Source organism: Trachemys scripta, chromosome 2, assembly GCF_013100865.1.
Source record: "Trachemys scripta elegans isolate TJP31775 chromosome 2, CAS_Tse_1.0, whole genome shotgun sequence".
NCBI lineage: Eukaryota > Metazoa > Chordata > Testudines > Emydidae > Trachemys > Trachemys scripta.
The window spans coordinates 117,692,556-117,714,162 of NC_048299.1; the positions used below are offsets into that span (position 1 = coordinate 117,692,556).

Here is a 21,607-nt window from a genome sequence, read left to right on the forward strand (position 1 = left end):
TGGATTGCTCCAGCAGTATATCTGGCCTGATATTTTAAAAGAGAACTTCTTTAAAAGCTTTTAATCAAAATGATTAGCATTCTTTAATCCACAAAGTATTACAGGCATGGTGAGTGTTTCCTGTCTAAGAGTTAGAAATAAAATGAAATAACTGCCAGCATCACCAGAAAGTCACAGAATCACTTAAGGAGTGAAATGATGTATTGAACAGAGGGAAGATTTTCAGTACATAAACAGTCAGACTCATCTGCACTGGGGAAAGAATATCCTGCCCAGGAAATACTTTCCATGAGTTAAACTATCCATTCAGCTCCATATAAACTGATCCCTCTCTATGGGTTTGATCCAAAGCCCTTTGAAGTCAATGGGAGGCTTTCCATTAATTTCAGTGAATTTTGGATTGGCCCTTATTTGTCTACCCTTCTGTTTTACTTGAGAGGGACAAATCTTTCTAATTTTGAAAACATGGGTTTGTGCCCTTTTTTATTTCTTTTTGATGGATGAAGAAGACCAGAAAGTTTATTTTAAAGGTTTTGGGGTTTGGTTTGGTTTTGGTTTAATCTGCTCATTTTTAACCATAGAAATATTTGGAATATCATATTTGGTGCTTGCCAGTTTTGCTGAAGGGCCTCTGGGGAGTCTCAGGAATGCTTACTGTGAGTTCTCACACCTTAATTGAAGAGGTGACCATGCTGAATCTTTAACAAAGGCATCCTTTGGCCAAAATGTTAATTAGCTAGTGAACTTAAATGGATGCTTACAAAAACAGAGAAAGGTTTTGAGAATGATTTGAGTCATTGAAAAGCTCTTGCATGATGAGGATTGGAATGACTGGAGCATCACTGTGAACATGTGCTTGAAAACTTGCTCTGTGTGCAGAACTGTTCAGAAAAGCAACCCATATTTTCAGTTGCAAAAACAATTAGATAAAAATAACACTACCAATATTATTACATTATTATATAAATCAGTACTGACCCTGAAACAAAATATTTTGTTCTACAATGGTCATCCTGCCTGAGAACATGCAGTGGTCCTAGTTTTTCTGAACCTAGTTTCTTCAATAGACTCGTGTTCAACTTTATCAAAGGTCCAAATAAATTATGGCAACCAATTCTCTTTTATCCACTCTTTTGTTATCATACTCAAAGAATTCTAAGAATTCTAATATCTTAGAGAAGCACAGTTTTCCTTTATAGAAGTCATATTGGTTTGTTTCCATTGTATTATGTTCAAAATGGTATTTTATCATTCTATTTTTAATTATCAGTTCTGCCAATTTACCCGGTACTGAAGTAAGGTTTGTATTTCCCAAGATCATTACACATAGCTACAACATTTACTACACACCTGTTTTCTGGTATAGGAGCTGATTTTAATTTTGATTCCTTGCATATGAACATACAGCATAGGCCTGGGAGGGACCTCTTGGGTCATGGAGTCCAGGCCCTTGATATTGCAGACAACCACATCATATAATCTTATTGATAACATTTTCAAACTCTATCTTAAAACTAGTTTAGGTTGTTTTATCTCACTACTTCTACTGGAAGGCTGGTCCAGAACCTCACTCCTCTGATGGTTAGAAACTTTCTTCCAATCTGTTACCTAAATTTATTCATGACCAGTTTATACCCATTTTGTCCGTTAGCTTAAATAGCTCTTCTCCTTTTTGTGGTTACTGACCCTTAATGAATTTATAGTGAGCAATTTTTTTTCTAGGGTAAACAAGTCAAACTCTTTTAGTCTCCTCTCCTAAGAGAGGCCCTCCATTCCCCTGATCATCCTGATAGCTACTTTCTGCACCTGAATTCATCTTTCTTGAACATGGGTGACCAGAATTATACACTTTTTTTTCTTTTACAGTCTTTTTGACTAACTTTTTCATATTTTTAAATCTCCCTTTTTAAAGTTTAGTGTTACCATGCTAATTTGTGGTGTTATGCCCAAGCTTAACCTCCACTCAGTTTTAGTTAGTCTTTACCTTCCTCCACTACACTATGTGAGTGGGAGCAAGCATTACTGTAAGCCCAGATGGTATTTACAAAGTAGGAATGGTCAAGGGGAAGCATATATGGAAAGGGCATAGCAGAGGGAGACAAAGAGGGAACTGTCAGCCATCAAACTATAGGAGGCATAGGCAACTGTGAAACAGGGCTTTTAGCTCCACTCCTTACATCACCTCCAATGGGGATAGACTTCAGAGCTAAATTGGTTTAAGACAATTGGTTTATGATTCAGTCATGCCTAGTGTGGACAAACTGAATTATTTGTACTTCAGCTAGTTCAATAAATAGACACATGCACAAATAATGAAGACCTAGTCAATGCAGGAGTAAACCATGATTAGTTGACCCAATACTGGCCATAGTTTGTCCCAGCCTGCACTTACATTTAAATCATGGTCAGCATAAGTTCAGACAAACCAATTGCTTATTTCCAATTGCTAAATGATGTTATTTCCAGTTGTAGACAAGGTCCAAGACCCAGATTTGTAAAGGTATTTAAGTGTTGCTCCACTCTAGTTGGCCATCTAGGTCCCTTAGGCCTTGCAATGCTGAGTGTAGCAATGCATAACATCTTTAAAAATCTGTGTTCAAGTCTCTAGTGTAGACTAGCTTTTTACCTTTGTCAGAAGGCAGGTCTCAACTAAAGGAATTGGCTCCTCCATGTGATGTTGTTTCCTCCCATCATGAGACCAGCTGCCTCAGTTTTAGAGTGGGGCAGCCAGGTCTGAGGTTAGCCTGCATGCTGTCTACAATGTCCCGGTATACTGTCTTTTTATATAATGTCTCTTTCAGCTCTGCCAGTTCAGCAACTGAGGTATCAAGATGTCAAACTTGATCTCTCAAAGCCACAAGCTGCTTGCACTGGGTGTATCTATATGCCATTTGGCCATGAAGTGAATAGAAGTACACACAACATCTTGCACAGTAAACTGACTAGCCTCCTTTGTTGCTGTCCTCCAACCTCCAAAGTTAAACTGTGTTTTTTATTCTGTAACTCGTCAGTAGGATGAACTAGTTTCTACCTATACTTTTACATTAGAAAGGACATTCTTGATATTGCAGATTTGATTCGCTTTAGTTCACTAATCACAAATGTACCAGCCTATTCCCCCTCAGTTCCAAGTTCCACGGTGTCCAAACAACCCTTTACTCACTCGCTTAGTGCTTCTCTCCCTCTGTCTGGAGCCTCTCTGAACTTAGGAATAGGGAAAAGGATCCCTCTTCCTCTTTCCCTCATGAAGCTCCCTAGTGGCCAACTGAATTACTTGGGCTGGAAGCTGGGGAAAGGATTTTGGCCTAAGTGCGCAGTTGTGATAATACCAAGAACTGGGTGGCCTTTTTAACAAGAAACATCTTGTATACAGTACATGAACAACTTGAGTGGGAAAGGAAGAAAACCAAAGAATAAAACAGATAATATCAGGCATGTCCACAAGTTAATTTTCAGTGTCAACAGATTAACTATCTCTAAGACAAATTCTATAAACAGAAATAAATATGTCCCAATTAAAAGAGTGGGAACAGGTAAAACTTCACTAATCAAGTCAGAGCAGACCAAGCGATCAAAACAAAGAAAATAGTATATTCAATCCAAGTTAATAAATGTTTCTGTCATTTGCTCCTGGAGGAGAACATGTTCACAGGAGATGGGTTCTATTTATAATCCATACATTTTTGATCTTATCATGATAAAATTAGTACTTTTGTCCTCCATAGATGACTGTCAATTTAGCTGGTAGAATACTATAGCGGTAGCCTCATCATTTGTGGGTCTGTTTAAAAAGGTCTTAGGTTTTGTGGACATATTTTTCAGTGGTTAAAATTTTCAAAAGTGCTTAGGTGGCTAAATCACTCTGGGTATGTGCATGCATTTGTGTGTATAAAATATGATACATGTGTTTGCAAGAGTATTGCTAATGATTGTTGTTTTGTTTTGTTTTGTTTTTGTTTTGTTTTGAAGTGTGCATAAAGAACTAAAAGTAACAATATTTTTTACAAATTATCTCACTAAAATCACAATGAAGGAATATCTGATAATATGTAGTATCTTATTGTTTTACTAAATAGAAATAACATGGCTGTCAAGGGAGATGGTTTATTAAATTAAGTTCCTAATATTTTCCTTGCTCATATCTCGGTAAATTATAATAATCCAATTTGGAGGTCACAAAAGATGGATCATAGAATCATAAAACAGGAAGGGACCTCAAGAGGTCATCTACTTCAGTCCTCTGCACTCGTGGCAGGACTAATTATCTAGACCATTCCTAACAGGTGTTTGTCTAACCTGCTCTTAAAAATCTCCAATGATGGAGATTCCACAACCTTCCTATACAATTTACCCACCCTGTCAGTTAGGAAGTAGGGCTGTTGATTAAGCGCAGTTAATTCATGCAATTAACTCAAAAAATTAACTTCAATTAAAAAAATTAATCAGTTAATCACACTATTAAACAATAGAATGCCAATTGAAATTTATTAAATATTTATGGATTTTTTTCTACATTCTCAAATATATTAATTTCTATTACAACACAGAACACAAAGTGTACAGTGCTCACTTTATATTATTATTTTTATTACAAATATTTGCACTGTAAAAATGATAAACAAAATAAATAGTATTTTTAATTCACCTCATACGAGTTCTGTAGTGCAAACTCTTTATCGTGAAAGTGTAATTTACAAATGTACATTTTTTTTGGTTACACAACTGCACTCAAAAACAAAACAATGTAAAACTTTATAGCCTATAAGTCCACTCAGTCCTACTTCTTGTTCAGCCAATTACTAACACAAACAATTTTGTTTACATTTACGGGAGATACTGCTGACTGCTTCTTATTTACAATGTCACCTGAAAGTGAGAACAGGCGTTGGCATGGCACTTTTGTAGCCAGAATTGCAAGGTATTTATGTGCCAGATATGCTAAACATTCATATTTGGGGGAGGGATAGCTCAGTGGTTTGAGCATTGGCCTGCTAAACCCAGGGTTGTGGTTCAATCCTTGAGGGGGCCATTTAGGGAACTGGGGTAAAAATCTGTCTGGGGATTGGTCCTGCTTTGAGCAGGGGGTTGGAGTAGATGACCTCCTCAGGTCCCTTCCAACCCTGATATTCTATGATTCTATGATATTCCCCTTCATGGTTCGGCCATCATTCCAGAGGACATGCTTCCATGCTGATGATGCTCATTAAAAAATAATATGTTAATTAAATTTGTTACTGAACTCCTTGGGGGAGAATTGTATGTCACCTGTTCTGTTTTACCCACATTCTGCCATATGTTTCAAGTTATAGCAGTCTCAGATGATGACCCAGCACCTGTTCATTTTAAGAACACTTTCACAGCAAATTTGACAAAACGCAAAGAAGGTTCCAATGTGAGATTTCTAAGGATAGATAAAGCACTTGAACCAAGGTTTAAGAATCTGAAGTGCCTTCCAAAATCTGAGAGGGATGAGGTGTGGAGTATGCTTTCAGATGTCTTAGAAGAGCAACACTCTGATGCTGAAACTACAGAACCCAAAACATCAAAAAAGAAAATCAACCTTCTACTGGTTGCATCTGACTCAGATGATGAAAATGAACATGCATCGGTCTGCACTGTTTTGGATTGTTATTCAGCAGAACCCATCATCAGCATGGACGCATGTCCCCTGGAATGGCAGCTGAAGCATGAAGGGACATATGAATCTTTAGCACATGTGGCTGTATATGTAGCGATGCCAGCTACAACAGTGCCTTGTGAACGCCTGTTCTCACTTTCAGATGACATTGTAAACAAGATGTGGGCAGCATTATCTCCTGCAAATTGTAACCAAACTTTTTTGTGTGAGCGATTGGCTGAAGTAGGACTGAGTGGACTTGTAGGTTTTAAAGGTTTACATTGTTGTATTTTTGAATGCAGTTATTTTTTGTTCATAATTCTACATTTGTAAGTTCAACTTTCATTATAAAGAGATTGCACTACAGTACTTGTATTAGGTGAATTGAAATATATTATTTATTTTGTTTTTTTACAGTGCAAATATTTGTAATCAAAAATAAATATAAAGTGAGCAATGTACACTTTGTATTCTGTGTTGTAATTGAAATCAGTATATTTGAAAATGTAGAAAACGTCCAAAATATTTCAATAAATGGTATTCTATAATTGTTTAACAGTGCAATTAATCATGATTATTTTTTTAATTGCTTGACAGCCCTATTAGGAAGTTTTTCCTAATGGCCAACCTAAACCTCCCTTGCTGCAATTTAAGCCCATTGCTTCTTGTCCTATCCTCAGAGGTTAAGAAAAACCATTTTTCTTCCTCCTCCTTGTAACAACCTTTTACATACTTGAAAACTATTATCATTTTCCCCTTAGACTTGCTTCCCATGGGATCTTACCTACCAACTCCCTCAGTTTGCTAAAGTCTGCCTTCTTGAAATCCTTTGTCTTTATTGTGCTGTTCTCCCTCCTACAATTCCTTAGAATCATGAACTCTACCATTTCATGATCACTTTCATCCAAGCTGCCTTCCACTTTTAAATTCTCAAGCAGTTCCTTCCTATTTGTCAAAATCAAATCTAGAACAGCCCCCGCCCCCAGTTTCTCCACCTTTTGCAACTAGCTTTCTCCATCTTTTGAACTAAAAAAATTGTCTCCAATACATTCCAAGAACTTGTTGGATAATCTGTGCCCTGCTGTGTTATTTTCCCATCAGATGTCTGGGTAGTTGAAGTCCCCCATCACCACCAAGTCCTGTGCTTTGGATGATTTTGTTAGCTGATTAAAAAAAGACTCATCCACCTCTTCTTCCTGGTTAGGTGGTCTGTAGTAGACCCCTACCATGACATCAGCCTTGATTTTACCCCTTTTATCCTTACCCAGAGATTTTCAACAGGTCTATCTCCTATTTCCATCTCAATCTCAGTCCAAGTGCATACATTTTTAATATATAAAGCAACATCTCCTCCCTTTTTTCCCTGCTGGTCCTTTCTGAGCAAACTGTACCTCCTATACCAATATACCAGTCATGCGTATTATCCCACCAGGTCTCTGTGATGCCAACTATGTCATAGTTGTGTTTATTTACTAGCATTTTGAGTTCTTCCTGCTTATTCCCCATACTTTTCACATTAGTATACAGACATTTAAGATACTGATTTGATTCCATCCCACACCCAGTTCTGTCTTGTCTCTCCTTTATCCCTGCTATAATAGCCCATGCCCCCCACAAATTCCAAACCTTCTCCCAGGTCTCCATGTTCTTAACTTACCTGTGAGCTTTGGTCACCTGCCACCTTTGAACCTAGTTTAAAGCCCTCCTTACTAGGTTAGACAGTCTGTAGCCAAAGATGCTCTTCCCCTTCCTCAATAGGTGGACCCCATTTCTGCTTAGCAGTCCTTCTTCTTGGAATAGTATCCCGTGGTCAAGGAAGCTGAAGACCTCCTGGAGACACCATCTTCGCAGTCAGGCATTCACCTCCAGGATGCATCTGTCTCTGCCTGGGCCTCTACCCTTGACTGGAAGGATCGAAGAAAACACCACCTGCACTCCCAACTCCTTCACCCTTACTCCCAAAGCCCTGTAGTCACTTCTGATCTTCTGAGGTTCATACCTCATAGTATCATTAGTGCCCACATGGATGAGTAGCATGGGGTAGTAGTCAGAGGGATCCTCTACAATCCCTCCATAACAGGCCCACTTCAGCCAATTTTCTTTCATATAGGTGCTGATCTCAGACAAAATTGGGTTAGTTAGGAATTGGTGTTATCTGTGTAAAAGGTAAAGAAGAAGCAGAACTTGTTATTGTCTGCATATTTCTGGTGTTTGACACCATGGCATCTCAAAAATCCCCCCAGTGGCTTCATATAGATGTTTTAAAGAATGGGAGAAAGAATCAAGACCCCAAGCACTCTGGGAACATCAATGATTCAGCAGTTTCCCGATAAATACATATTATAGAATTGTTGGTCATGTGTGACCCTATCATTAAAGCTAAATTAAGTTTTGGACTTAAAGCAGGGATTCAACTTCTTTTGGTAAGAATACAGTGTATCCTCCCCAAACTTTCACCACTCACACTTTGAGTATAGGACTAGAGAATGAATTTTCTGAGAATTTATGACAACCTGTTAATTAATTAATGTGCTAAAATTAAATAAAAAATGGATTCTTTATGAAATTAAGCACTATCAGATTTTTATTTATCCCAAATCATTTTAATGATGAAACAGTACAGACTCTCCAAACTTTCCATATGGTTAAAACTTAGTTTATACATAGGATTTCAACTATGTCTGAGGAAATTAAATTATTAATGATTGCTGTAGCTAATGATTATGAGTATAGGCAAATAGAACCAGGTCAATAGTTCAGGTCATTCTTAAGTGGAACCATTCTGACATCAGAGGGAGCTCCGTCAATCAACACCCTTCTCTTCAGCTGATTTGCATATTGCAATTCTGTTGGCTGAAATGAATCAATGGCATGAGGGGGACTGCATATATGTCTAGATTCTCATTGGTAGGTATTTGGCTGCCACTGTATTTGCTCCAACTGACACTGTCTTATCAATTCTGTGGCTATATGCTGACAAATTAATGGCCAGATTCACCAATAAGTTCTGACACCTTTGTATTGCTCCAGTGATGCAAAGCAGCTGTAAACTTGGCCTCACTGGCCAGTCTGTTCTGGCTATTCTGTCTTGTTCCAGAGCAGGGTGAAGTAGCTAAAGCACACCAATAAACGTGGCCTTGAAAGTTAAATCTCTTTTTGTTTGTTTGTTTGTTTGTTTCATTTTTAATGACTCACAGTTTATACTACATATCTCCAACTCATTAGATCTGCCACAGGGAAACATTTTCATTGGGTTTCTTGTGTGTGTGTGTGTGTGTGTGTGTGCATTAAAATTTTAATTAAAAATACAATCAAATCACTAAACAAAACAAAAATTAAGGTTGAAAGTATATATCAGTAACCTGAAAACAAATAAATAAATACATTAAATTAAATAAAACCCAAGACTATTGTAATTATCCCAATACCAAGGATTACAAACCCAAGAAATTAAAAGTTAATGTTAAACTTAAAAGAAATTGAAATATATTAAGTTATGGGAAAAGAACTGTTAAGCCACCAAAACAACCTTAACTTTGCCCTTTAGTGACACATTATTACATTATTATTAAGCCATTTTAGTTTTTATGGACTCAGATTTCATTAAACTGATTTTTACAGATAGTTTAATTTTTCAATTACCCTCATGGCATCACTCAGGGCATACATTTTCTGGGATTATAATACTTATTTCTGGGATAATTACTGTAATTTTATTTATGTATTTTTACCCATACATTACTGATATATACTCTAAAGCTGTAACTGCATTTTAACATCGTTTTTTTTTTTTGTTTGTCAGGGAATGTATATTGGTAGATATATGGGTATACATGCGCACAGAGACATATATATTCCATATATTAATTAAAGAGAGAAATGCACAACCCAGGTGAACAGGTGCTCTCTAGTGTTAAAAGGCATAATAAAACAGATGATGGAAATTACAGGAAGAAGCGGAAAGGGATTTACACACTTTTCATCTGACATGAATTTCGTCTCTTTCTACGTGCCCTGCATAGCTCCGGGGAAGAACTATTAGAGGAACTGTGTTTCTATGCAAACACATTAGCTAAAGCATTCCAAGGAGTCTACCTAGAAATATTCCTCGAAAACACCCGGCCAGTTTAAGTGTAATTAACACTGTAGTCATTGTGAACTCCTGTGATAGAAGAATTCTCTGAGAGTCCTTAACATAAAACAGCTCTGTCCATTTCAATTAAAGTGTCCACTTTTCCTTTACTCTGTCCATCATCCACTTTAAAAGTTTAACAGGCGCTGAAGGGATTAGATCTCACACTAACTCTAAAGCGATCTTTTCAATAAATGTTGGCTGAGTACAAAATCCAGAGGCAAGGATGACTGACTGGCCCCAGAGGCTGTGGAGAGGGGGGATGGGAGAAAGCTTTTTCCTTCAGCTGCAGAGTAGTGGTCACAAGCGGGGTAAGGGTTTACACTTACACAGACTAACTTCCACTGCAGCAACTGCAAACCCGAACTTTCCCTAAAGAAAGACTGCACCTTCCTTGCGGCAATGTTTAATGTGGCAGTTATTACGGGGAAGGTTTTTTTAACTTTTCCACAAATAAATCAATTACAGACACTTCCAAGATATTTCCAAGACACTATGGGAGGCAGTTCATCCGGTGCAGTTTTTTTTATATAACTCAAGAACTGCAATGCACCTTGCAAGCACATTAATACACGCCGCAATCTTCTGCAAACGCCGGAGTAAAAATAGGTATTATATTTGCTTACAAAAAAGCAAGTGTGCTGTCTTTCTTTATGAGGTATCTGGTGGATAAACATATGCATGGTACAGGAGAAAATTCGGGATATTGCGAAAATGAGTGATACACTGGCTGCATCTCCATTGAAGATATTCTTTGAAAATTTACTGAGAGTCAAAAAAGCACTTTGTAAAACATATTGAATTGATTTACTTTTTAAATGAAAAGGAAATATCCTACCTGTGGCTTGAGCACTTGTTCTCTCTCTCTAAATAATGTTTCCTTGCTTCCAGGTGAAAACACGAGGCTCAGTGAAGCGTTTTGCGTGCATTTCTGTTCCTTATGCCCCCTTACGCAGAAAACTGCGTATCTTGCACGAAGCAGAAAATGGCTAAGACATTTAACAAAATTGTGGGGGGTTAAGTGAAACTATTTCAATTTTCTAAATATCGCTTCTGCTTTTTAAAGATCTGCATTACTTATAGAACAACTCACAACAAATAATGTCCAAAAATGGGAAAGAAAAATCCTTTCTCATTCTAAATAAACAAATATGAGTTTTTATAAGAACAAAATTTTTCATTTAGCTTTTAAAATTACAAGACCCCGCACGGAAATACAGCACTGTATATATATTTTATTTTTCCTTTTTGTAAATAAAAATATTTTCAGAAAGTCGGTCAAATTCACAGCACTTATCCCAGATATAAAACTAAGTAGAACATGTTATTCTTTTAGTGTATATTAAAAAATTCTAATTATTATATCCTTTCTTACCGAATTGAAAAGAAAGGAAGAAGACAAGTAAAGCTTTAACAAGAAGTGGAGAGAATCTAACTCACGCAAATACTCCTCCTTTTAATGTATGTAGCATGGGGCGACAATTAGATAATATTGTTAATAAAAGTAATGACTAAAATATGAAAAGAAACCCAAGGGAAGAAGAACCTTACATAAACAATTATGCTGTGAGAGTTTTGGAGCACTGGGGATAATCCATTGCCACAGCGCCCCCTCCCATACTCAGCCTGAACTAAAGATTTTATCCTGGAGATGGAAAAAGTTCCTTCTTTTTTTGTCCCCGCGTCCTCTCTTTTCTCAGTTCTTCCTTTTAATCCTAAAAGCAGATCCGACAAAGTGACTCCTTCAACTCAGCCTATCTCTTTTCATTATCTGCATTGTTCTTGTAATGCGTCTTATTCAGAACAGCGTCGCAAACCCTACTTGTTTTACTAGCAAACTGAACAACATCGTTTACACAGTATGAATGTGTCGGTGGTATTTTAACACACAATAGTCAGTTCTTTCACTTTATCTGAGGGAGAGGATAGCGTCCCCATTTCATAAAACAAAGGAGAAACATTCCCTGTCCATTGTATTGTTATGTCACAGGAAGCCGTTTCTGCTAGGCATTATGATGCATCCCAAAACCCCACTAGATTCCATTTAGCCCCATTTAAAAGTTACTGTGACTAGTACTATGATGGTTGAGTTAATAACATATATGCTGCTATCTGTGTGGCATGTGTGTTCATATATTTTGGCCAGATCGTGCAGTCCTTAGTCAAGCAAATCCCTCCTTCACGCCAATGGGATTTTCACCTGAGTAATGACTAAAGGATTGGGCCCTATGTAAATACCCACCAAACACACAGGCCCATGCATAAACACACATAGTCAGTTATTACACAGAACAAATAGATCATGTTTACATTACATTAGGAAGGACACCATTCCCACAGTCCTGGCTTTCATTTTTGACTGCCTTAAAACTTCATACCAGTGGCTTTAGAGCAAGGAGCCGTAGTTAGCATCTAAAAAATGACAAACCACAAAATCTGTCTCCCAGGATTCTAATCAAAAATACCCGAAAAGGATTAATCTTTGTTAGCTTCTCATTAACTATAACCGAAGTAAACTTTACATTTAAAAAGTCAAATGCGAGTGTTGCTTAAAATCTAGGGGTACGAACGATGCGATAATGAATAGATACCCAATCAATATGCAGTGTGTAAGTCTTCAAGTCTCTGTGTAGGCATTTTAATTTGTTACAGCTATTACCAATAAAAAGCGCATGTAGTACTGTTATACTGTTTAATAGTGCAAGTTGGACCGTTTTTTATTAGTAACAGGAAAAATAGATTTCAGTTAAGGAGCACAGTAGATTAAAAGCTACCCATGGTAAAAATATTCAGATCAAAAAGCATAATTTTGGAAAAATTAGATATAATCCACAAATACTGATCAAAAGCAATATTGACACAAAACTTCAGATTTTAATCACAAATTATATTTAAATGACCTCAATAGCAGTTCGATCTCTACATTCCAAGTCAAATGAGTAGTGTTTATTGGAAGTAAATGCATACTCCTTGCAGTGGGTAAGAACATGCCTTTCTGAAGCTATACAAAAATATGCAAATCAAACCAAAGCATGAATGTCTTTTGAAATGATTATACTATATTGCATTAATCTCTTATTGCAAAATTATCATTCATTTTATATATAAAATAATGTTTTGGAATGCACAATGAAAATATTGCAAATTTAATCTGTTGCTCTTTGTATTTGTTGGGGAGTGTGCTATTGATTTATAGTCTTCCGAATGAAATCATAAAAAAGATTTTGCACCAAGGAACGCAAGAAATACAAATGCAGACAAAAGCAACATCTACATTTTCTATATACATACCTATATATCTAGGATGTGTGCGTGTGTGCGCGCGCGCGTATGTGTTTTTACGTATGTGTATACTCTGAACTGAATTACATAATTCCTCCTGGGAGCACAGTATTTGGTTAAGCACTCTTTCCAGGTCATAACTGTAACACCCAGTTAATAGCATTAATCCCCTGTTATAATGTCAACACAACGGCCATTGTATTCCCAATCTGAATTGTACCACTAATTATTAGAGAGGATGAATTAAAAGCAATCAGCTCGCTTAAATACTTACGTCACCCCTGTTGGAAAGAACAGACTCGTCTTACAAAATAAAAACGCAGAGGTATTCTATATTTTGCAATGCATGCAATTTGATTTAGAGAGGTTCATGTATGACTTTATAATGTTATAATTAATGTTCATTCTCAAATCTCCAGCTGCTGCAGCGCTAAAGCAAAGCAAAAAATGCATATACTTAAAAAGTTTCTCTGCGAACACTGACATTTAATATTCAGACGTAATCGCCTGATATCGATTATGCCACATAACTGAAATATGAACGCGTGTTATATAAAGCGCTTGCTTTTACAGTTTTCATTGTTATTTAATACATGTGTATTAATCATCAAGTAGGAAAGCAAGCATCATTTCTGTAATCTGTTGCATTGAGTTTACCGGTTGTTTATCACTTTCTTACCACGAAATGGAAAGTCTAGATTTAATGATAAGAAATACCTGTTGGTGTTAACCTCCTCCCCCTCACCTTCCTTTTTAAGGATTGCATCTCCTATAGGCCACGGGAATTAATTCCCTATGTTGGGTGGCCAGATCTCTCCTGGATGCAGGGGTGAGGGGGAAATTGGCGCGGAGATGGAGGGGGTTCTACAGGGAAAGAAAAACATCAACAAACATAGGTTGCTTAAAACATACACACATCCATATACTTGGTTATGTAGTTCTAATACTTCAAGTTTCCCAGAGAGCACACTGAGCCGGTATTAGAAAGATTATTAAAACAGCATCTCAAAGTGTATTATTTTATTAGCAGCATGTTTAATTGATTAACAATAAGCGGCCCCGATAACCCATAATTCTTCAGTTATTGCAATTTTTCCTTCCTGTCAGTTTCTAATAGATTCCCCAGTGTACTTTGGTTTGATGTATTTCCCCCATCCACTGTAATGATATGGGGTATTTTGTAAAGAATTCAACTTTAAAGCTGGCTGCACTTTTTAAACTACTATATTTGGTTAAATAAAGGACAAATGCTCATTCATAGATGTAGTGAGGACAAAATACATGGCTTAATGAGTACAGGATCCAGTGTAGAAGTTTATTTCAGGCTTTAATGTTTTGCCTATTGGTGACAACTATTTCATTACAATTTGGTTACTTTCAACAATTACTATTTCACAGTTTAGATTAATACCTCAAGGCCTGATCCTGTATTCTTTGAGTAAAACTCTCACTGATGGATTGCGACTGATTAAGGGTGAGTAGCTCAGAACACACACATGGGGCCTACAGTACATGCAAGCAAGAGATATAGCAAGTAATAAACGGATATACTGCGAACTGGTAGGGAAATCCATATTTAGGTGGGTTGTAAACAGTGCAATACACCTTTGGTAGATGAGGTGTGTTTTTATGGGAAGGTACGGATTTAGAAAGGTAAAGAGGAGAGGAGAAACGAATTATATCTCAATCATAGTACACTAATAACAGAGTTCAATTACAGATGCAAAGGATTGTGTGTACAATTAACCACAGACTTCTCAAAAGTCTCTCAAGACCAGTCAGCCTGAGAAAATATAGACCAATGCCTTCACCTCAACCTCTCCTTTCTAGTATAGAACTGCCAGTGTTTGTGGTGGGCAGAAATTATATTATTTGTGAAGTTAATTATACCCTGAACGTTTGTTCTGATAGACTTCCTCTCCGAACTGCAAAGAGAGGGGTTGTACCCCTGCACAGGGTCACCTGGGCCTCTCCCCCATGCAGCCAAATCCAGAGCAAGTAGAATGGAAATTGAAAGATGCTTCCTTGGAGGGTGTAATGTGAACATTTAACTTAGCTTGGCTGCTTGTGAAAAACTATTATCACAATAGAAAGCTATTGTTGCCATACATGGACACTCATATAGCGTTCTCCGTCTATTCACGCGTGTACTTCCCGCCTTTTCACCATACACAGGGTAATACTTGTACTTGTGCTCTCCCACGATATACTAACAAGCCCTGTGCGCAAGTCTGTGATAATATATAAGATAGAAGGTGTGTGCATAGGTACCTATTACAATGGAGTGTGTGCAAGCGTGTTTGTGGCTCCAAGCCGGGAGAAACTGAGCAGCGGTATCATCCTTTGGCTTCAGCAGTGTGCTCGCTGTCAGACAGAGAGGGTGGCTTGTAACGCATTACAACAGCCTGCTTCCCTCCCTCCGTCTGCGGGGGGAGACGGAGAAGGAGAAGGGGCGGGCCCGTCGGAATATGCAGATGAGCCGCTGTGACGGACAGCTCTGGTTTCCAATGCCTCTCAGAAACTCGAGTGCTCCTTCCCTCAACTCTTCACTCCAGACTCTATACTTCCCCCAAAATACAGGCTGGCCGGCGCTGGGGGAGCGGGCTGGCGGGCAGAACTCCATATGCAGCAGCCACTTTCCTGAGCCGGGCTCTCTCCCTCTTTTTCTCCCTGTCTTTCTCTCTCTCTCCCCCTTGTCGTTACCCAGCTACTTCCCCCCTCTCCCCATGCCCTTCTCCTCCTGGGTAGTTTGCTGAGCGGATCCGCCGTTGTGGTGCTGGCCGGGGTGCATGGGGGGCCAGTAGGACAAATCTTATTCTCTGCACAGCTGCCCAGAGCCAGCCGGGGAGAGGGAGAGGGAACACGAAAGCAGCAGCAGGAGCAGCAGAAGCGCCAGGGCCGGTCACCCTCGCCCCCTCCCTGCTCCTGTGCACGCCCGTGCAAACCATGTCCTATCCTCAGGGTTACCTCTACCAGCCCCCCGGCTCGCTGGCTCTGTACTCCTGCCCGACGTACGGGGCGTCGGCTCTGGCGGCCCCCAGGAGCGAAGAGCTGGCCAGGTCTTCGTCGGGCTCGGCGTTCAGCCCTTACCCGGGATCGGCAGCTTTCACAGCACAGGCGGCGGCCACAGGCTTCACCAGCCCGCTCCAGTACTCCACAGACCCCGCCACGGGATTCCCCTCCTACATGGTAACTACCGAGAAAAATCCTCTCCTTCATTAGCATCCTCATCCTCATCCTCCTCTGCCCGTATCTCCTACACACGCACCATCAGTAACAGAGCCCGGGCTGCACAACCAGGCGCTGAGCACAAACTCAGCCGCCTGCTTATGTTTTCCCAACACCATGCTTAGAGTGCAAACCCGAGGTGCCCAAGCGGGGCAAAGGGAGAAGCGGACGGGGGCCCTGGCACTACCTCGGACCGGCCCCTGGCGGCTCTCGGGGCTTGCGAACATAAAACCGAGTCTGCCTTTGGTCGCGGGTCCGTTAGTAAAGAATCCGCATTGTCTGAAGCAGTTTGGTGGCTACGTTTTGTGCTGCGGGAGGAGAGGGGAGGATTTCTTTTTTCTTGCTTTTCTAAGCCAACGTTTAGTGGAGCTCCGGGAAGTGAGCCCGGTGCGGTTTCAGTTACTTTTAATGCGGTTTGTGCTAATGGTTTAACTGGATTTTAGGGATGAAAAGAAGCATCTGTTTGCGATCTGTGAGCTTCGCTCATACCCAAGATGGTTGTGGTGGCCGCAGCTTTAGCTTTCACTTTGTTTTCATTACTTAAAAGGAGCATTTGAAAAAATGCGCGTGTGTCTCTCTCTCTCTCTCTGTGTGTGTGTGTGTGTATATATATATATATATATATATATATATATATATATATAGACACACATCAGGAATTTAAGGTCGGAGACTCCAGATTGGTTACGATTGGTTCCAGGAAGGGGTGGCAAAAAAGGTTAGTTATATTTCCACATAAACCGACAGAAAACCAAATATTTTCTGGTTGTAAAATATTTCAGCAGAAATGGTTGTGCAGTCTTTATTCAATGCAATGTGAAAGATCTGAAGATCTGCCCCTCCTGACTTTCCTGTCGAGGAGCAGTAGATAAGTGGCTGGAAGTTGCAAAGTGTGTTTGTCGACTATTAAGAACATTAGGTGATTTTAGGGCCCTAACTCTCCCTTCTCTAGGATTTTTAAACGTCTTTAAAGTTATCAACTTCCTTAGTGTCTTCAACTTTTCTTCGATTATGCAGACTTAAATAAGCTCAATGCAAACGTAAAAGGGCGAATTAAAATGCTAATTACATCGCATTTAAACAATTCGAAACGGTGCATATCTTCTGATTTGCGAGTTGGATTTGCAATGCATTAGTGCAGTGAATTGCTAAACGGTGCCTCTGTTGTATATTCTATAACAAAAAGGAAACATCTTTTGAACCTTTGAAAGAAACGTAGATAGCAAGGCACTACCTGTAAGGCCTTTTTAAAATGTCTGCGTGACTCAGAAATAATTTTGGGAAATATTAAATTACAAGGATCTAAAATTAACTGAAGATTAAAAGATCAGCGATTTAAGTGTGTGCGGTTTGGGGGGAGGAGGTAAATAAGATCTTAACGGCCTTTGGGTGCCCTTGTTTGCTATTAGAATATGAATGTGAGATACCAATCCAGAAAAAGGCAAATATAATCACTGATCTTTTCTTGACAACTTACTAATGACTAGCAGCAATAACAAATTGCCAACCCACTGTTTTGCCCTTTCCAGGGCTCTCCTTACGATGCTCATACGACGGGGATGACCGGGGCCATCAGTTACCATCCGTATGGCAGTCCTGCTTACCCTTACCAGCTGAATGATCCCGCTTACAGGAAAAACGCCACCCGAGATGCCACAGCCACCCTGAAGGCCTGGCTGAATGAGCACAGGAAGAACCCCTACCCCACCAAGGGCGAGAAGATTATGCTGGCTATCATCACCAAGATGACCCTCACCCAGGTCTCCACCTGGTTCGCCAACGCCAGGAGGAGGCTCAAGAAGGAGAATAAGATGACTTGGGCTCCCCGGAACAAAAGCGAAGATGAAGATGAAGACGAAGGGGATGGGGCAAGAAGTAAGGAGGAAAGTTCGGACAAGGTGCAGGAAAGCAATGAAACTTCAGCAGAGGACGAAGGTTAGGCACAACACGTTTGTTACCTAGATATAAAGGTCCCAAAGGGATACGTGTGCAAGTGCCAGGATTTATTTAAATGCACGTTTACTTCCCAAATTATAACCGGGGTGCTGCGGGATATATTTAAAACTCACGTCCCATCCCCTCTATGCCGTTTACCCTCACTAGCTAATCTTCACCTTTAACTGATAAATAACGATAGCAAAGACCGTTTAAATTGATCTAATTCTGCATTGAGCCATTCCCCTAAAACAGCCAGCCAGAGCATTTGTATTAATAATGCCTGTTGTGCTTTGTACGGGCGCGTACAGGAAGCTGCTTTCATGCAGCCGTAGTGATAGCCGGTGGGAGTGTTCCTAGAACTATAATTATACATAAAATGATTTGATTACAAGTGTCGCTTTCCCATCAGTGGTTGCAATGGTTGTGCTTGCTTCTCTCCTGCTCTCTTTAGTCTATATAACTGACTGTGCCCTTGTTTGTTCGGCTGGTGCCTTTGCAGGGATCAGCTTGCAGGTTGACTCGCTCACCGATCACTCCTGCTCCGCGGAGTCGGATGGGGAGAAGTTATCCTGCCGAGTAGGGGACACGCTCTGCGAGTCCGGATCAGACTGCAAGGACAAATACGAGGACATCGAGGACGACGAGGATGAAGATGATGAAGCAGAGAGAGACCTTCCCGCTAAGCCTGCGACTTCCTCCCCCCTCACCGGAGTGGAAGCTCCCCTCCTTAATCACCCCCACGAGGACGCTTCAAGGAACTCCAATAAAACTACTTTGGACAACAGGATTTCCCCCAGTTCCGAGACACAGGCCATTAAGCCCAAGCTCTGGTCTCTAGCTGAAATAGCCACTTCGGACCTTAAAAATCAGAACATGGGCCAAAGCTGTCAGCCACCGGCTTTATCTTCAGTAACCCCCTCTTCTACTTCGCACAGCTCTGCCTACTCTCCCTCTTCTCTCTTAGGAAGGCACATTTATTACACTTCACCTTTTTATACCAATTATACAAACTATGGGAACTTTAACGCACTCCAGAGCCAGGGGATCCTGAGATATAACTCCGCAGCAATGGCTTCGAACGAGGGACTAAGTCAAACTGTACTAAATACAAGCTCTGTTCACAAACAGAGCAGTGACTCTTTGAAAACGATCACTAACCAGCTAGAACAACATTACAGGCCCTCTAGTTATGAGTCTAAGAAAGGTAGGTGACTGCTTCTTTTCTTTCGAAAGGCAAAATGACTTCTACACACACTGTAGATAAAGAATGCTTATTTGGACAAACACCATCACCAGCAGCAGACAAATAAACCGACAATACTTAAGGAAAAGGAGCTGGAGCTAGACAACAATATATTTTGGTAATTTAAAAATACCTTCTCCCCCCCCCCCCCCATTTTTGGCTTTAACGAAGAGAAAAAGAAATAACAGAGGAGTTAAAAAATCTAATGGGCTAAATATGTAGCTTTAAAAATCAATGTTTATAAATGAACCTATATATATATCTATATAATTTAAAAATACTGCTATCTTTACCTTCTGTGCATTGTGTTTAGTAAAACAGGACACTAACTTTTTTTTTTTTTTACTTTTAAGGAGTTAAATATAGTTTTATTCGATTTAAGCTAAAGAAAATACAGTGATCCAAGTTACCAAATTATGTCCACTATACAACATCTATTTTTCCCATACAGTTTTAAAATTAGTATAACAAATTAATATAATTGTCTGATTTTAAAAAGGAATAAAAAAACCTGATACCACCATTATCCAAACCGCAGTCAACTATAAAATATTAATGTAGAAGTTGTAAATGGTTTAGATATGAATTTTGTGCAAGTGAATTTTGGGACATACACACACTGTATAATCTAGTTAGCTGGCTGTGTCCTGTGACTAACTGACGGTTATATTTTGACAGATCCCACTGACGTCTGCACAGTAGGAGTACAACCATACCTATAGAAGTGCAATCACACAGCAATGCAAGTAAGTGAGAACATTTTCTATTACACTGATCATTTGGCATCAGGTCCAAGACATATTGCACAGCTGTAAACTTGCTTAACGTTAATTTCCTGCTTCATTACATAAGAGTCTGATTACCAAGTAATATGCTCTTTTCTGGTCTTTTAAAAATCCCTTATTACAGCTTTTCTTCTCTGCTTTATACTCTTTTGTAAGACAGTTTAGAGGATTCCCAACCCCTTCATATGACTTAGGGTTTTCTTTTCCATTATGTAAAACAAAAATAAAGAAATACTTAAATTTTATATAGATATCTTTAGATCTCTTTTAAAATAATTTTCTAATAATTGTTATAAGATAAGGTGTTTGTGTTAAGATATTGCAATTGTACATTGTAAATATTTAAAATTTAAAAGCACAATTATAAGATTTCAGCATGCATTTCTAGGAGGTTATGGTATCTCTGAATTGTCTTGTCTGGTTATCAACGGCACCCTTACAACCTTCTATGTTTAAGACTAATTCAAAATCCTATAGATCTTTTAAAACTAATATTTTCATGAGAAGAAAACAAAAGAGTAAGCATTTTAGTTCAACTTTATTATTATTATATTATTATTACAATGTAATGGTGTTAGTGTGTAATTGAAGGATTTTGGATGATCTGGTTTTTTCCTTGGTCCACAGGTAGGTGTCACAATTGCTTTGAAAAAAGTCAGCAAGCCATCATCTCTCCCCGAGCTAATATATAGAACAAATCTCTAAATCCGGATCACATCTTGTGCCACTGTATAAAGGAAGACCACAGAGCACTATTAAATCTACAGACTCTAATTATTAAACCAGAATTTTGTTGGACATATGTGAGTTTGCTGGTATAGTATAGTTTCCCCAATGTATGTGTTACTTTTGAAAACAGATCTGTTTTTCTCAGGATATCTTGACTTGATCACTTCATTGCCACGGTATATATTCGATAGGTGTGATAGGATTTATTGTAAAATTTATTTGTAAAAGATGTATACAGTAGAGATAACAAAGATGTGATTGGAAAACTTGAGTATTTACAAAGTGGAAACAAATTTGATATTTATTTTTGTAATGATATAAAAGCTTCTAGTAATTTATGCAAGTTGTATTGCAATGAAATTGGAACTTTTGTAAATAAATTTTGCCTGGTTTTTATTTGAAACGTTAATGGTTATACAATCTTTGGTTGTTTAACAAGATTTCTTTACTAATTTATATCTTTAATTGTAAATAAAAACAGACTAGTCTGCAACCATATGGTGTTTTTGGTTCATTTCCCCCTAAAATACTAAAAATAGTAAATTATTTAGAAAATCATAAAATTGATAGTAGTTGCAATTTCACTTTATATTTTTTTAGGATGTAAAAAGCCTAAATAAATTAAACAAACTGCAAATACATGCTTTGTTTAA

At 38.7% G+C, this 21,607-nt stretch overlaps 1 protein-coding gene across 2 annotated transcripts; it reads left to right on the top strand.

Moving 5' to 3' along the window:
• Positions 1-15,639: 15,639 nt before the first annotated feature.
• Positions 15,640-20,872, top strand: IRX2 (iroquois homeobox 2). Of its 2 annotated transcripts, none has more exons than XR_004644569.1 (5): positions 15,640-16,220; positions 17,789-18,194; positions 18,697-19,558; positions 20,119-20,186; positions 20,853-20,863. XR_004644569.1 is itself a non-coding variant. In XM_034761467.1 (5 exons), exons 1-4 carry the CDS (start codon positions 15,978-15,980, stop codon positions 20,160-20,162), a joined length of 1,398 nt encoding a protein of 465 aa, XP_034617358.1. In that variant the 5' UTR covers positions 15,640-15,977; the 3' UTR covers positions 20,163-20,186; positions 20,853-20,872. The 2 variants fall into 2 exon arrangements, 1 of the variants encoding a protein (XP_034617358.1); XM_034761467.1 differs by having other exon boundaries at positions 18,697-19,401; positions 20,853-20,872.
• The last annotated feature ends 735 nt before the right edge of the window (positions 20,873-21,607 follow it).